Below are 15,507 nucleotides of genomic sequence, written 5' to 3'. Positions count from 1 at the left end.
CAAATCCGACGCTATTTGTGTTAGAATAATGCATACACCTTGTATAATTTACATGGAAAGAACAGACTCTAGGTTGACAAAGATGCCTAGTCAAAAGTGATCTTGGTCGGGGCAGGAGCAGTACTGGTATCCTTGTAGAAAGCGCCATAAGATCCATGCTCTGTGGACAATACTCGTCAGTGTTTATGCCAAATCAAATATGATAAAAACGGACCCTTCTTTTTGATAGTAGTGGGGAATCGATCCATCTCCTTGGGAATTTGTGCGCCTGCATCCCTCAATACTCTCATAAACTCTCCAGCAAGTGATTTTTCATGGTTTTCGCCAGTGAAAAATGTTACCGCTTTTCCAGTCTTGCCTGCTCTTCCTGTCCGTCCACACCGATGAACAAAGTCCTCTGTTGTTAGGGGGAAAGTGACATTGATGACAAGCCCTACATCTGGGATATCCAAGCCCCTTGCAGCCACATCAGTAGCGACCAAGACATTCTGTTTGCCAGTTTTGAAAAGATCTAATGCCTTGAAACGGGCATCTTGAGTCATGTCACCGTGCAATGCGCCGACGGCGTAACCACCACGGCGAATGGTGTATTCGAGACGCTGAGCTTCTTTCTTGTACAATGCAAAGACCAGTATTCGAGTAGGACTGGCAGCAGAGTTGGGATAAGCCTTAAGATGTGATCGGAGGTGGTGGATAAGACGAGCACTGTGGTTTTGTTAGTACATTTAGTCAGGTTTGTCCAAGAAATGACTACCTACTCCTTATCTCTAGGGCTATCTAGAACCTCAACAAATTGTTCGATTCTTTTGTTGGCTGAAAGCTCGTCGCTGCCAACAGTGATCCTCACAGGGTCATTTAAGAAAGAGCTGGCAAGCCTCCTGACACTTTCAGGCCATGTAGCAGAGACTTGAATCATTTATAAGCCACATAGATAATCAATAGAAAAGATGAACATACACATCACTGTCTGTCGGCCGGCACTATGATCAGGAGTATGTGCAATGATTTTGCGAATGTCGTTTTCGAAGCCGGCGTCAAGCATTCTATCGGCTTCGTCCAGTACAAGATAGGAAATACTAATTTCATAATCGGTTAGCGGGAAAAAAGCTCTAAAGATTCAACACACCTGGATAAGTCTAACTCGCCTTGATCTGTCAGATCCAATAGTCGTCCTGGAGTTCCCACTACGATCCTCACGTCTCTGTCACTCAAACTTTTTACCTGGCCTTCTTTGCCAACGCCACCAAATATACATACACTTTTCAGCTTGACTTGAGCTCCAAGGGCTGTAAGAGTCTCGTGTGATTGTTGGGCAAGCTCTCGTGTAGGGGCAACGACAAGCATTTGAACCTGTCCAACAGCTGGTCCGCGCTTGGGTTTCTTGGAACTGACGGGAGGCAGATGTGTGAGAAGATTGGCGCCAGGCACACCAAAAGCAAGAGTTTTGCCTGACCCAGTCTCGGCGATACCAACAACATCTCTTTTGGCTAACAACGCAGGCCACGAACAGGCTTGGATAGGAGTAGGTTTTGTAAACTTTTTCAAGAAAGCCTGGACGTTCTCATGTACAGGAAGGTCAGCCATGGCGAGGAAGGGGGGGTACAGTGGAGGAGTAAGAGTTATGGCATTGGAGCTGAGAAAAGTGTTGTGCTCGGTGGTGAACACTGTTGAAATGCTTGCAGGAGGGGCAGCGGAAGCAGAGGCTACAGCAGCTTCGGCTTTTGCGAGTTTCTTTTGTTTCTTTTTTGAAAGAGCAGATGCGTCTTCAAAGGTCTCCACTATGGGCTCGTCCTTAGACTTTTTCTTCTTTTTGGGTGGTTCCTCAGGCCTTTCATCATCTTCGACCCCAGCTTCTTTCCTTTTCTTGTCCTTCTTTTCCTTTTTCTTGTCTTTTCTCTCCTTCTTGTCGGCCTTGTCCTTTACCTCCTTGGTCGATTCAGCAGCAAGTTTGGTCGTCTCGACATCCTCTCCCACCTTTTCAGCCATCGTATCACTTTTTTCCTTCTTGCTCTCCTTTTCCTCTTTGACTGCTTCTACAACATCTGCAGTAGACTCTTGCAAAGTAACACCCTGCTTGGCAGCCTTATCTGCCTTCTTGAGCTTTTTGGCTTCTTTGCGAGCTTTCTTTTCTTCTTTGCTAAGCGTAGAGACGACTTCTTCTACAGACATACTGATTATATATCCAAATTAATGGTGTAAAGACAATTATAAATAAATAAGAATCTTATGTATAAAGAAGAATATTTTCAAAAAGTGGAGGCACAGTTAACGGACATCGCCGCTTTTTTTTTTCTTTAAAGTGTTGTATGAATAGCTTGTTCCAGAAATAAATTCAATGTACATTTCTATTATTCAATACATTTTATTTAACTTTTCAACATCCATCTCATTACATTATGATCCAATGTCGCTAACTAAATACATATTTGTCATCTTCAATACTCAAGAAGATAATTCTGTGTTGTGCAAGTCGCCTACAAGATCTCGGTGCATGTATCAAATCGTCAGAGTTAGATATGCCGCCGCCGGTAGTCATGGATTTTTCGCTCATGGAAAGAAGCGGTCACATCGCTATGGCTTCTTGGAAATTGGAAAGCTTTTCCTTCAATCATAGGGATCAGATAAGACTTATGCCGTGTAGCAAGAAGAATTCCACTAGGACTTGCGACGAGATATCGAACAGAGTCGGAATCAGCTCTTCAAAGTTTAAATCTTGACCGTACAATATGGCTTCTATTGCTCAAGTTGCCAGAAGGATTATCATTACCTCATTTACAACTGCCGGGAGGTCTTCCTAGGGTGGCTCAGCCCCTCTCAAAATTCAAGTCAAACCATATTAACCGGCCAAAACTATATTGCACTCGGAGGTTGGAGACATCGTCGAGTCACCCGTCCAACAGATCAGGCATGCAAGTTTATTCATACTCAACCGACTGAAATTGGTAGGGAGTAGCACCTGATGATTTGGGAACCAACTAGACCCAATTTCAAGTGCCCAATCCTATGTCCCAAGTCAAACAGTCCTGAGGCGAAAGCCGTGCTATCAGCTCTCCGGCAAGGGTCGACTCTGATATGTATGCAAAAAAAGTTTTCGGTCAAAAGACTAAGTCCATATGTCAAGGAACTGACGAAAAAAGCTGTGAAGCGTGTGTTGTAAGAAACAAAGCGCCATACTTCAACATAGGGCTTGCAACGAGTTGAGAAACCTTTGTGGGGCTTCTTGAAACATCAATCTTCTTTTTAAACCACAGGATTGTTATAATCGTCAAAGCCCCTCAATCGAAGTTTCCGCTCTCAAAAGAGAGCAGTTACCCTTGGGTAGCTTTATCTGTATATTCTAGCAGAACAGGAGTGCCACAATGGGATGGTAGAGATGATGTTGAATGAAGAGAAGCGGTTGTATCTGCCAAAGGTGTATACGCCTGGGGCCGAATTGTAACTAAGCTCGTAAGAGCTCGACATACATAGCTTGATAGCAAGGAATGCTGTGGACGACGGTTCATGGAGCAAAATAGAACAAAATATAAGCGACCAAATGGAACAAGATGTTTAATCACTTTGTTTCGCAACAGATAATAAAACTGGATTTTGTGCCGTTTGCGACTCTAGTTGCATCCCTTAGGTCCCATCATCCTCGCCAATATCAACACTACAGTCTACTGTTTAAGCTCATGAGGTCCTACAAAGTGCATAAAAGTGCAAAGTTTAACTATTTGAGATTGACAACCTTCCGATTGTCTACTAGCCAAAGTTTCCTTCTGACTAGCATAGGGCTGGTTTTGTCATAGTATATATAGAACTTGTTGTTTACCTTTATCATTTCGTTTTTGTTGTGCATCTTGAAACATTCTTATCAGCTTTTGAATGCGCTCAGTCTCACTTTTCTGGTTTGGATCAGTTGATTTCTCATTCACATTGCCATGGATATGTGACTAAGATACTGGTTTTGAAGAATCCGTTGTGTATTTAGAGAAAGCAGAACACTGTTATCCTGACTTTTAAGATTTTTATATGTATTTCTTTTGAAAATTCATAAAAAGGCTAGAAGTCTGTTGATAAAAGAGTTACAGTATTTGTTTTATCAGCATCATGATATTTATACAGTTCTACGAAATCGCTCAATGATGTGAAAATCTGAAAGTCTGAAAGTCTGAAAGGTTCAGAACTACTCTCTTTCACCCTCTCGTTCCATTATTCATTGAATCTAGTTAATGATTGTAGCCGAAATGAGACGACTTTTCGAAATATGTCTCAAAGGTAAGAACGTCATGTCCAAGGAAGCACAATTGTTTGATTCCCGCCATTAATAGAGCACCATAAGTTGTATTCAACCATAGCGAAAAGATCAACATAACTTGATTAGTATATTGTCTTGGTTCTCGTAGACAGCGGAATGTATTATGTCCAACATGTGGTTTGCGTGTTTCTAAAAACTTCTTGAAGCGGTGATCGTCAGTTCATAAACTAGTGTAGCTCCATATCCTATGCATCCAGCCAAGATAATCGAACCCAAGCCGAAGTACTCTTTTCCTTACAAGCCTTTGCTTCGAGTTTACTCTTTGATAGAAGATCTCGTAGTTCTCTTTTTAACACTCTCGTCTTTGTCATCAGTTCCACTTGATTTCTCCCCTGCAATACCAACAGCCGCAGGTGCGGGCTCCTTGGCAACTACATCAGTCGTTTTTTGTACCTTTTGTACCTTGACTTTAGTGGGAGCATCGCCGATGAAGCCAAAGAGAGCAAGGAGCATTCCGATGAGGGTAAAGGCAGCTGCAGCAAGACCGGCAGCAACTTCAGGCATTTGTTTCACAGCAGAGGTGATGTCAAAGCCGGCGAGGTCTGCATATACAATCATTTAGTAAAAGCTATTTGCAAAGACAGTCAACAAGATAACTCACGAATGAATTCGTAGACCTTTAGTCTAATCTTGTCCACAAGAGTAGAAGGCTCATCAAGCTCGTCATTGGACCCTTCCTCCTCCTTCTCGAGAGGCTTCTTGACGTGATAAGTCTCTTTGGCAAATGTCTTGGCTTGGGCAGCATCGTGACCGATGTAGATGTTGTCAACTGTCATGGTCATCAGTTGTGGCTCAATTCGATAGGAAGATAAGAATACACACAGAGAATATCTTCGGTCATGGTCCACAGTTCAATACCAACACCGCCAATTTTGGTGAAGTCAGAAGGATGGAGGTCCTCAAAGTAAGAAGGATTAGGGACCTTCCGAGGAGCCCAAAGGCCTTTGTAGGCAGGGTTGGGAATCTTGGGGATGGTCCATTTGCCCTGATAGTAGGTCAGTAGAGCTGTGGTCAATGTAAAAAAAAATTATTACCTTAAAGTTAGGGTTCTTGATTTTGGGAGCGGACCAAACACCACAACCAGGAGCAGCTTCGCATTTGGGATTGGGCACCTGAGGGGGAATCCAATCACCATCCTCTTCATCCTAATCAAATGTAAGCGATAGTTTTTTCCCAACAGATAACAACTCACGTCCCATTCTTCAGGTTTTTCCGCTTCGGGATCTCCAATCAATTCTGGCTCATCGTCAAGCCAACCTTCAGGCTTCTCCGCTGTTTCATCAACAATCATTAAAGGCGCGTCCTCATCCCAATCGTCAGGCTTGGTGGCTCCAATGTCGTCAATCTCCGCCTCATCGACCCAAGATTCAGGTTTGAAGTCTTCAGGATCGTCAATTTCCTTAGGAGGGTTGACAGGAGGATCAAAGTCCTCAAGGAGAGAGCCTTTGCGGACAGATTCATCGTTGATGAGAATCTCAAAAGTCTGATCAGGACTGAAACGAAATTAGAACTATACCTACGACCTTTTAAAGCAATTAATCAAAGAGAAACTTACTTAGTTATAAGAGTGTAGAGAGCCGTCGTCTTGGTAATTTTTGGCGCGGGAGGATTCTTCAAGTGCTTCTCCTCCCACTCTCCAGTGAGTGGATTCTTGTGGCGGAAGATAAAGTGGACCTTATTGGTGGAACCACATTTATCTGGACCAAACATAATGACGAACGGTGTCTACGCTTGGCATTAGAGCTTCCATAACAAAACTCAGATATGGCATGGCAAAACTAACCTTGTCAGTGTAGTCTTCACCAGCCCTCAAACCGCCTTCTTCGTCGGCAAGAAGCTTTATGTAAGCACCACCGCACTCTAGGCCTTTTTGGAGCTTGACCTCATACTGAACAACAAGAGGCTTGCCTTTGGGGTCGATGGGTTCTGGGAAAAGGGTAGAAATGGCGTGGTGAGCAGCTTTGGTCTCTGATGCCAATGATTAGTATCACTAGTGCTTGACCAACACCATCGCAAGAATGTAAGCTTACTGAGCACAAGTCCCTTATCACCAGGGATACCGGGGTAGACTTCGGGCTCTTCAATCTCCCATTGTCCGATGTAGGAGAAGGTCTCATCACCAACAGGGGTCTGTTTTGTAGCGCGAGATACAGTCCATCGACCCTCTGAAATAGATTCGAGGAATTGTTCTATGAAAGGCGCTGTGAGAGAGGTAGGCTATGGATATCACTCAGTAACCGCTTGCATGATACGCTGATAGCTGAAGGCAACACACCTGAAAGACAACCTGGTTATCCGCCATGGCACCTGCAGCGACGATGAGGCCAGTACCAGCTGCTCCAACGACGTTTTGAGCTCGCATTTATGCTGTATGCTTGCTTGTAAAATAAATATAAATATAAGTGTGTAGAATAAGAAAGGAGAAGAAAGAAGAAGAAAGAAACCAAAAGACAAAAGATGAATAAGAGTGCAAGATCGCGTCGACGTGGAACATGATCATTTGTTGCCCAAAAAATTCTGGAAAATGGGTTTTGGGTCGCCATGTTGTTTCCCCTTACGTAAGATAAGCAGTGGCGCCTCATTCGCATGTCATCATTCATACTTTTGTTTTCTCTTTCTGTTTCGACTTTCTTCAGCTCTGTATTTTCATCTTCCTTCCAAATGCCAACTCAACAGCACCCAACACACATTGACATCCCGCGCAATAGCGATATTCCCACCGTTGCTCCCGACGATCTCGTCATCACTCCAGATAACCCTGACTTTGTCCCTTCGGCAGCAAGACGACCTCCTGCTAGAGGTATTTTGAAAAACAAAATCGTGAGATCTGATGACATAGACGGAGACGCCGAGCCACGCGGAGAGCAGTACGTTGAATGTATCGTCTGCAGAGTGGAGTTGACCAGAGTGACCATGCCAGTCTACAATGGGATGAGGCAAATATTGCTTTGACAGAAATCCAGAAAGACTCTCTAATGTGCGTTCTGGCTTGATATTGCCTGGGCCACTGACGTCCAACTGCAGGAAAATTGATGAGCCCAAGACTCCTTTTGTTCGATATGACCCTGTGAAAGACCGGATCCTCCCAAACGGTAAATCTCATTGGGAATCAACTTTGGACAGTTGAACTAAAAGACGTTTAGATGTGGATGTGCCAGGCTTTGATCTTGAAGGCGAAGGCCCTAGATCCCCTACGACACCCATAAGCCCCAGGAGCTCGTGAGTCCTCTTTGTTCTCAGCATCGCCTTAGTCGTTCAAATCTCCGTTGACATTTGAAAACACACCACTAATATGCCATTCCTACCTAGTATGGCAACTAGTCCTGAGCAAGCCCAAACCGTACTCCAACACAATACTCTTTTGAATTCCCAACATTCTGTGTCCAAATTTCTCCGTCGCTCTTCATCAACGTCTTCTTCACGCTCTGCTTCGTTTTCTCTCCCTACAAAGGACCACCCTGTTCGACCTGGATCTTCTTCCCCGCGTTCTCCACGAACCAATGCTCATCTTCTCGGAAAAGCTCAACAAATTGGCGTGGGAGCTACTGCTGCCAACACATTGGCCAATTCTGGAACTAGAGACGAAGTGTTTGATGATTCGGACGGAGAGATGGATGAAGAGGCTCGGGCTAGGCACAAAGAATTTGAGAAAAAAAGAAACAGTCATTACTCCAAGGAAGCGGCGTTTGCCATGCAAAAGGCCAAGGAATTGTTACAGAAAGACGAAGACGAAGTGAATGGCAACATGGACGTTGACGCGTAAGAATACAAGAAACAATTGTATGATATGACTAATTCCTGGCTCTACAATGATAATAAGTTGTGTGTAGTCTGAACAGAAATGTACACTTTTCTGATATAATGACTAAACTGTCAAGCTGATGTCAGTTCTTGAAATCTTGTACCATGATTGTAGTCTATGCCCGTTCTGAATCGAGCGCCCTCATGGACTACTATCAATATGGTGTTGCACTATCAAGCCAGAACCAGTTCATCAAACGCCCAATCAACAAGACTAGCCATCGTTTCCTCCAAAAGCCTTGTATTCGACGGTTGTTAATGAAATGACTTTTAGTTCTCCGACGCATTTGATATAGCTAATCTGTCATAAAGAACCTTGAAACCTAGTGCGTTGTAGGACCAGTCTGTTTTGGATGGGATAAACTAGCGGGTAAGAATAGCATATGTAAGTGCAACGGTTTTTATACAAATATGCAAAGGTGAACCAGTATGATACACATATTTAAAATATACGCAAGAATATCTTGAATCCGCCTCTTTGCCGACTTTTTGTATTTATCAACATTTCTCATCTCAATTTATCTCAACAAGAATGTCTTCAACAACTATACGCCTTTTGACTCGCCCTCTGCGACAGCATTTATACGCACCGTTTGCAAACATTCCACCTCGTAATGCTATATTTGAGACATTACCTCCTTATATTCGTTTCGCTTCCTCCTCTGCAAGACCACAACAACCACAAGTTGCTACCCATCCACTCTCTTACCGCGACCATAGCATCCCATACTCAATAGTCCGCCTTGTGTCTTCCCATTCTGGCCTTTTACCTCCGCAAAATCTTACAGAGATTCTTTCTACATACAGCACTTTAACCCACACCCTCGTCCTCGTCTCGGTAGATGGTCCTCATCCTGTTGTGAAGCTCATTTCTAGAGCCGAGGAGAGAGCAAAGGAAATTGAAAAAGAAGAAAGAGGTAAAATCAGGAGAAAGCTAGAGATTACCGAAAAGGAAGTGCAGGTCTCCTGGCAATCTGCACAAGGAGACCTGGAGCATAAACTTGAGCTGGCAAAGGATTTGCTGCAAAGAGGTGATCGGATTCAGGTTGTGTTCGCAAACCGAAAGCGGGCTCAGCCTATGGGAGACCAACAAAAAGAAGAGGTGGTAGGAATGTTTGACAGTGTCCTGGCAGAGTATGGTAAAAAGTGGAAAGCGGATGACAAGTCTGGAGGTATTTGGATACTCTATTACAACCCGCTCGATACTGTGCGACAGGAGATGGAAAAAAAGGTGTTGGATCAGGAAGTTTTAAAGAAGCTCGAAAAGGAGAAAACTAAGGAGGAAAAGCTCGAGGCTAGACGGAAGAAGGAGGACAGAAGGAGACAGAGAGCGGAAGAAATGGAGCACCAAAGAAATGAAGTTGCGAGGCGGGCTGAAGAAGAGTTTCAGAATAGACAAAAGAGAAGTTTTGGTCTTTGGGGTTCAGGAAGAAGGTGAGATGATATTGGCGACAAGCATGAGGTGCAAGAGACACAAATACATTGCAGACGCTACATGTCAAATCATCAAAGCTCTCTAGACTCCATGATGCAACCTAAGTCCCCTTCGCACCGCAACCGACACTTACAAGAAGGCCTTCATGGTCACCAACTCTTACCGACTGCCCCTTTAAACGGCTAAGATCACCCAAAACAAGCACTGTCAACTGCCGTCCATAGACACACCCAGTATCAATACCCTTGGTCCATGGTTTGATATCAAGGCCTCTCCCAGCTACCAGTTATGAGTTTGGGTTCGATGCAAGAGAAAATACATACCTGCATGGCCGTATACAATGGTAACAGGCGAACAATCCATGCTGTCACTCTTGCTTTCTCGTTTCTCGGCGGAAGACGCTCCAGTGTTCTGCCTCCTTGTTCGTTTATCGCTTGTTGGTGCACCCGATCCCTGTTGTTCTAGCTTCATATTGTCCTCCTGTTCTTCCTCAAGTCTGCGTTCTTGTCTACCTTCAGTCGTCCAAGCACCAGAACCGGTACAATGACTCATTTCTTTGTTCCATACTTCGCTCCATGGGGTACCATCTTTTGAAGAACTGGTCACTTCTCCCTTTTTCTTACCCTTGGTAAAGACAGAACGCATATTGATTAAATTCCATGGCAGCTTATTCTGGGGCACTTGGAGAAAAGCAAGCTCCTCTTGCTTTCGGGAAGAAGTGGACGAAGGGGATATGGTAGATTGGTTGGAAAATTGGACAAGAGGTTGGGAGTTATCAGATGATAGTTTGAGAGGGTTTGATGGCAGTAAACCAGCGTGGACAACGAAAGAGTGAAGACCTGGAAAGTGTAACACAAGAGGGAGAGAGAGTAAGTAATGATATGACGGACTGGAGATCTCTCTATCAAAGCAGTCAGCATTATAATAATTAAGAAATGAGCAACATACCGAGCAACCTTCCAATGTTTACTCTTCCATTTCCACTCGTTGGGGAACTGCTTCTTCACCTTGCCCAAAACATCCAAAACCTGCTCTTCCTCTTTCTCACCCATACTATCCACCCAAACTTCCCAATCAGCACCCCCTGCCCATTGCATCCAAGTTCTCCATTGTATCACAGCTTGGTCATGGTTTCCTCGAACACCCTTGATATTCCGATCATTCATCCACCAGAGGATGTCTTCATTCTTGAGACCTCTTACCACAAGATCTCCAACATGAACAAGTGTGTCTTTCTCAACAGAATAAGAAATCTTTGATAACAAGCGTTGAAAGGGGTGGTAGGAGCCGTGGATGTCTCCAATAAAAATGAGCCGATGACCTGGCGATAAATCATAGCCATCTTCATTGATAATACCCAAAGTACTGTATTGATCGAAATCTGAGTTATAATGTCAGCCACACTATTCCATACACAAACACCACTGAGTATACTTGACAGTGTGAGGCATACCTATGTCTGGCCGGCTGTCGTTTGGAGCTGCTTCACCATTACTGCTCACCTCTGCATCTTGTTCATGGCTCCCAGAACCTAGAGAGCCTACAGTGGCTTCTAGGTCAGTCACACTTTCCATTCCAAAAACCTTTCTTAGATCGGCAGCTACCTTCTTGTTGGTATCTTGCTCAGTGCAAGCCATGAATATCACCGCAAGTAAAAAGATTGATATAATAGCCAAGCTTGCCGACCTTCTCAGAGCATGCGTTGATGGGTTTTTTCTGCTATGCAAAGTATGTAAAGAAGACGATGGTGATGGAAGAACTTCATCGAAGAAGGAAGGTCTATCCCGCAAATGCCTTACAGGTTGAAGCTGGTCGTTGTCGGTGGAGGCCAATATCAGAGGGCGTATGGAAGAAGCGGTTTGTGGTGGTGAGCTATGGTCATCTTGTACCATATCTGTTGGGTAACACTCTTTTTGTTGATCAAATCAAGATGTTGCAATAAAAGTTTGAAAAGAAAACATGTAAAAGGAAAATGAGATGACTATTTATCTTTTCTGGTTATATTTTTAAACTCAGACACCTCACGCAACTCAATTTTAGAAAAAAGAACGTGGGTCAAAAATATATTCTGTATGAGTACATGAATAATGAGATGACTGGCTAGCCGCAGAGGTATTCAGATAGACAAGTCATGACCTGAAAGTGTTGCTATTACTTAGCCGGCCAAGAAAGTGCACACTATAAGAAATACATAATATAGTAATGGTTAAAAACTCAACATAGGTACAACAATGACTCCATGGCATGTTTTGTCAGGAAATTCAGCCAAGCTGCAGAAGGGGTGTTGCTTGCCTTTGCATGTGATGTTAGTCGAAAAGTCTTTGATACTGAAGCTCATCATCAGATATAGATCGCTTGCACTCAAAAAACACGATACCTCTGATTTGGCTGGCATCTGTGTAGCCCGTAATGCCTCGTCATCCTCTTCCCAATCCATGTCGTCATGGTCTTGACAAGAGTCTCTTGATTTTCTGTTTTGGGAAGGCGTCAATCGTTGCTGATAAGCAGATTGGTCATTTTGAGTTGTTGGTCTTCTCTTTTCCATCGTTTTTGAATCCGCATGACTTGAAGAATCAGAGGTGTCGACTCTGTTATGGGGCGATTTACCATGCGAATATCCTGCAGATATTGCTTGACTTGCATCAGCTTGAGCATGAATACCCATGTTTATTTGACCCAGATCGATAGTTGTGTCCCATGTCAAATCACAATCTTCTTCTATACTTTCATCTTGAAGTGTATGCGAAACTGTGGAGTTATTCTTAAGAGTATGCCCGTGATCGACCTTCAAAGCTTGAGACATCCTGACATGCTCTTCTTCTTCCATATCAAGTTCTTCACCAAGCTCATTCATGTCAACATCTCCAAGCCCAGCATATTGGAGAAGCTCTTGTTGGGTCATCCTTATTCCCGCTTGTGATGATGTAGGAGGTTGCAATTCTGGCTCTGGTGAAGCCTGATCTTGACTGTTGGGAAAGAAAAGCGGTTCTCGGCCTCTTTGTCTGTTTGTGGTTGACTGTGAAACAGCCGTGGCAGGAGCTAGGAGTTGTGGTTGAACAATAGATGGAACATCTCGAGGCTCTTCATGATGTTGGGCTCTTGAAAGCTGAGAACCAGATTGATTAAGGTACACTGTCACCATCCTTTCTTCCTCAGGTTCTTTAGTGTATAGACTCAACTTTGAAGCCTTTCTTTGGCCTTCCCTTCTTTTTCCAGAAGCTCTTGTGCTCGATTCCACGGCGGTTGACTTAGGCTGGGCAGTTTCCGCTCTTCTAGGTGCCTTACTTACAGCACGACTACGAGTTGACGCTGTTGTGCCTACTGTTTCGTAGGGAAAATGAAGATCGCTGAACGCAAGACATTCGCGAGTTGCTATAGCACAAAAGATGGTGAGGTCTTCAAGATCATCTTCCAGGTTTGTGAGTGTTAGAGGCTGTCCCGCCTCAGAAAAGCAAATATTAAGGACTATGGATAATTGTTCTGCCAGAGTAAGCATTGCCTGTAAGTAGCCTTGCAAGTTAGCTGGATATGAGTCGCTTGGATCAAGCCATACCTTGAATTCCTTCATAGGCATTGTGAGATCCACCCTCTCCGTCAAAAGTTCATAGTCGTCAAATTCTTCAACATCGACTTGAATTTGAGTACTCATTCCTGATTCTCTGTCTTTCTCCGCTGCCCCTTCCCAAGTCTTGATCCTGACATGGTCCTTTGCAAACAACCAACCAAGATGACCGAGACCTCCAGCTTGATTATTGGGAGACGATGGTAAGACGAGCGCGAAATGCTCAAGCCAATCACGAAGTACTCGAGAAGAGATGATGAAGCCTGAAGGAGTGGTATCGGGATCCACCCGAGCGCGCTCAAACACTGATGTTCCCACATGCAATGAATGTTTTCTGACTACGCCTGGTTACTCCATCAGTTGAAATCGGCTGTACAGTTCACGCCCATGACGCCTCACACACCGTGATTACAAATAAGTCTCATGACGAGACGAGCCTCGATGCCACCTCTAGCGTCGTCCTCGTCGGTCTGGTTTTCTTCTTCTTCATTTGCAAAATCGCTGCCTTTCTTTCCTTTCCTGACAGCACGAGGTCTGAGATCGCTCGAGGGATCAATGATTCGGATATCTATCCGTTGAACGGATGACAATTGCGATGGTCGACCAAGTACTGCCAATACTGACTGTGATCATTAGACGCTGCTTCCATAAGGACCGATTGGCACACTTTGGTCAAGATACGACACACAACTTCCTGCTTTGCCCTCTTCTTGAAAGAATAAAAGAAGCCTCTATCCAGTTTGAACAGGCAGTATGCTAATTCTAAAGTGTCGATAGAAGACAACTCAAACTTTTATCTCCTTCAGTTCCAAAATATGATTCAATAATTAGACACTCTACATACTGTGTTGGAACCGACCGAGATATGCAAGTCATCTCCAAACTTGCTGGCGCACTGCAAAAGCCGGACAAATGCTATTAAAAGCTCAGCATATTGTCTCTGGGTGTGCTCTGCGACTCACTCCTAATGTTACTGTCGCCTTTAATAGAAGCATCCATTTTCTCACCTGCTTTAATATACAACACTCTGGATTAAGAAGAAATGAAAAAAAAGTAATATTAAAAAGTTGTAATATAATTACAGTCATTTAGAAAACTGACGTGACGCGTCACTTTCCCACGTGTGTCAAGTAAAAGTATTGTTCAACATCTATTTTGGCTTTTACAATTTCTCTTTCATCATTATCACATGAAAAGTTTTAATATCAGCAATTGGCTTTACCCCAGTATTTATCAAGAAAATGGTGGCAGTATAAGGCTCGCTTCTTTTTAGTTCCCCTTAGCAGACAGTCTGGAGGGTAGCCGACAGCGTCAAGAGTCCATCGTTTTCACTAACGAAAAGCATGTTAGACCAGTAGACGTGTAACACTCCGATAAATTATGACATGCCCCATACAAGAATAACGTTTTAAGTAGCAGCGACCAAAAATACTCATGCTCGCCAGCCTCCATCCATCGGAGGGAGCGCAAAAATCACAGGCTCCGCACTCAGGTAGGGTAATTAGGGGATGAAATCAGGCTGGCTCAGTTCCGACCTGGACGTGCTGGCACTGTGATCTGTAGGAAACCTTACGGTGGATTCGCTCGAGACGGTTGTGAGGTTGAGTTCGATATCCTCTGAGTCCAGGCATCGGATGGTGTTGGAACTGCAAGACTGTTGGGTTGGAATATTCGAGTACCCAGAGCGAGAGGCTTATATACGTTTCACCGTCTCTCGATGGGAGCCGACGTTAGCTTAATGGAAGGCTTGTGGGGCCGCAAAAAGGCAAAAGTGAAACTTTCTTGGCCAGGTTCTAGAGTAGGCGGTTAATGGGCTGCAGAATCTATATGATCAAGCAAGTCTATGGGAAAATAGCCTGTGTCGTGATGAGTCATTAGTATGAGATGGGTCGTCAAAGTTAGTCCGATATCTCCAAGTCCCAGATAAACGACATGAAATGTTGGCAAGAACAAAGAAAAACGCTGTAGTGGTAGATGGCAGAGATGCCCAGCCCTGGAGAGCCATCCTAACTGGTAGAGTGAGTGACTATCGGCAAAATCAATTGGCTACAAAAATGTAAGTTGGAAATAATAACCTCAATGTCGAATGATGTTTGGGGTCGGCTTCTTCGAGCAAGTTGTGTTTCCTATCAACAAAACGAATTATCTGGCCAAGTCCATGGAGGATCCCTCGGCAGTCACTGAGTCGTACCCGCCACGGTCAAATGGAAAATTTACAACGGCGAAAAGCAGAATACGTTGTGGGTGTATACATGTAGCAACTCCAAACAGGACGCCACTGCGATGAGCTATGGACTGGACTTGGTGACAAATTTGGTTACAGCTGTCGGAACGCAACGTTGGGTGGTGTCGTACGGTGGCAGATGTATCTGCAGCTGCCAAACCTGACTTCCAGTATCCGTTCCATATCCC

At 44.1% G+C, this 15,507-nt stretch overlaps 6 protein-coding genes across 6 annotated transcripts; 2 read left to right on the top strand and 4 right to left on the bottom strand.

The window, feature by feature from the left end:
• Positions 1 to 86: 86 nt before the first annotated feature.
• Positions 87 to 2,169, bottom strand: L203_102220 (ATP-dependent RNA helicase DBP3; the record flags this gene model as incomplete). The annotated part of the gene is made up of 5 exons (XM_066211647.1): positions 87 to 160; positions 215 to 705; positions 759 to 906; positions 958 to 1,076; positions 1,127 to 2,169. 5 exons carry the CDS (start codon positions 2,167 to 2,169, stop codon positions 87 to 89), a joined length of 1,875 nt encoding a protein of 624 aa, XP_066067744.1.
• A 2,383-nt stretch (positions 2,170 to 4,552) lies between these two features.
• On the bottom strand, positions 4,553 to 6,659 carry L203_102219 (uncharacterized protein; the record flags this gene model as incomplete). Its single annotated transcript, XM_066211646.1, has 9 exons — positions 4,553 to 4,839; positions 4,899 to 5,066; positions 5,120 to 5,282; positions 5,332 to 5,442; positions 5,490 to 5,790; positions 5,853 to 6,022; positions 6,081 to 6,265; positions 6,328 to 6,514; positions 6,573 to 6,659. The coding sequence occupies 9 exons, from the start codon at positions 6,657 to 6,659 to the stop codon at positions 4,553 to 4,555; spliced, it is 1,659 nt and encodes a 552-aa protein (XP_066067743.1).
• Positions 6,660 to 6,958: 299 nt separating this feature from the next.
• On the top strand, positions 6,959 to 8,060 carry L203_102218 (uncharacterized protein; the record flags this gene model as incomplete). The annotated part of the gene is made up of 5 exons (XM_066211645.1): positions 6,959 to 7,164; positions 7,218 to 7,274; positions 7,322 to 7,389; positions 7,441 to 7,516; positions 7,607 to 8,060. 5 exons carry the CDS (start codon positions 6,959 to 6,961, stop codon positions 8,058 to 8,060), a joined length of 861 nt encoding a protein of 286 aa, XP_066067742.1.
• A 570-nt stretch (positions 8,061 to 8,630) lies between these two features.
• Positions 8,631 to 9,536, top strand: L203_102217 (uncharacterized protein; the record flags this gene model as incomplete). The annotated part of the gene is made up of 1 exon (XM_066211644.1): positions 8,631 to 9,536. The coding sequence occupies one exon, from the start codon at positions 8,631 to 8,633 to the stop codon at positions 9,534 to 9,536; it is 906 nt and encodes a 301-aa protein (XP_066067741.1).
• Positions 9,537 to 9,633: 97 nt separating this feature from the next.
• Positions 9,634 to 11,425, bottom strand: L203_102216 (uncharacterized protein; the record flags this gene model as incomplete). Its single annotated transcript, XM_066211643.1, has 4 exons — positions 9,634 to 9,812; positions 9,857 to 10,434; positions 10,482 to 10,914; positions 10,987 to 11,425. 4 exons carry the CDS (start codon positions 11,423 to 11,425, stop codon positions 9,634 to 9,636), a joined length of 1,629 nt encoding a protein of 542 aa, XP_066067740.1.
• Positions 11,426 to 11,839: 414 nt separating this feature from the next.
• Positions 11,840 to 14,094, bottom strand: L203_102215 (uncharacterized protein; the record flags this gene model as incomplete). The annotated part of the gene is made up of 7 exons (XM_066211642.1): positions 11,840 to 11,860; positions 11,911 to 13,032; positions 13,087 to 13,439; positions 13,499 to 13,718; positions 13,763 to 13,885; positions 13,940 to 14,010; positions 14,058 to 14,094. 7 exons carry the CDS (start codon positions 14,092 to 14,094, stop codon positions 11,840 to 11,842), a joined length of 1,947 nt encoding a protein of 648 aa, XP_066067739.1.
• Positions 14,095 to 15,507: the final 1,413 nt, after the last annotated feature.

This window comes from Cryptococcus depauperatus, chromosome 2, assembly GCF_001720195.1.
Source record: "Cryptococcus depauperatus CBS 7841 chromosome 2, complete sequence".
NCBI lineage: Eukaryota > Fungi > Basidiomycota > Tremellomycetes > Tremellales > Cryptococcaceae > Cryptococcus > Cryptococcus depauperatus.
This window is presented reverse-complemented; position numbering and strand designations above follow the sequence as displayed.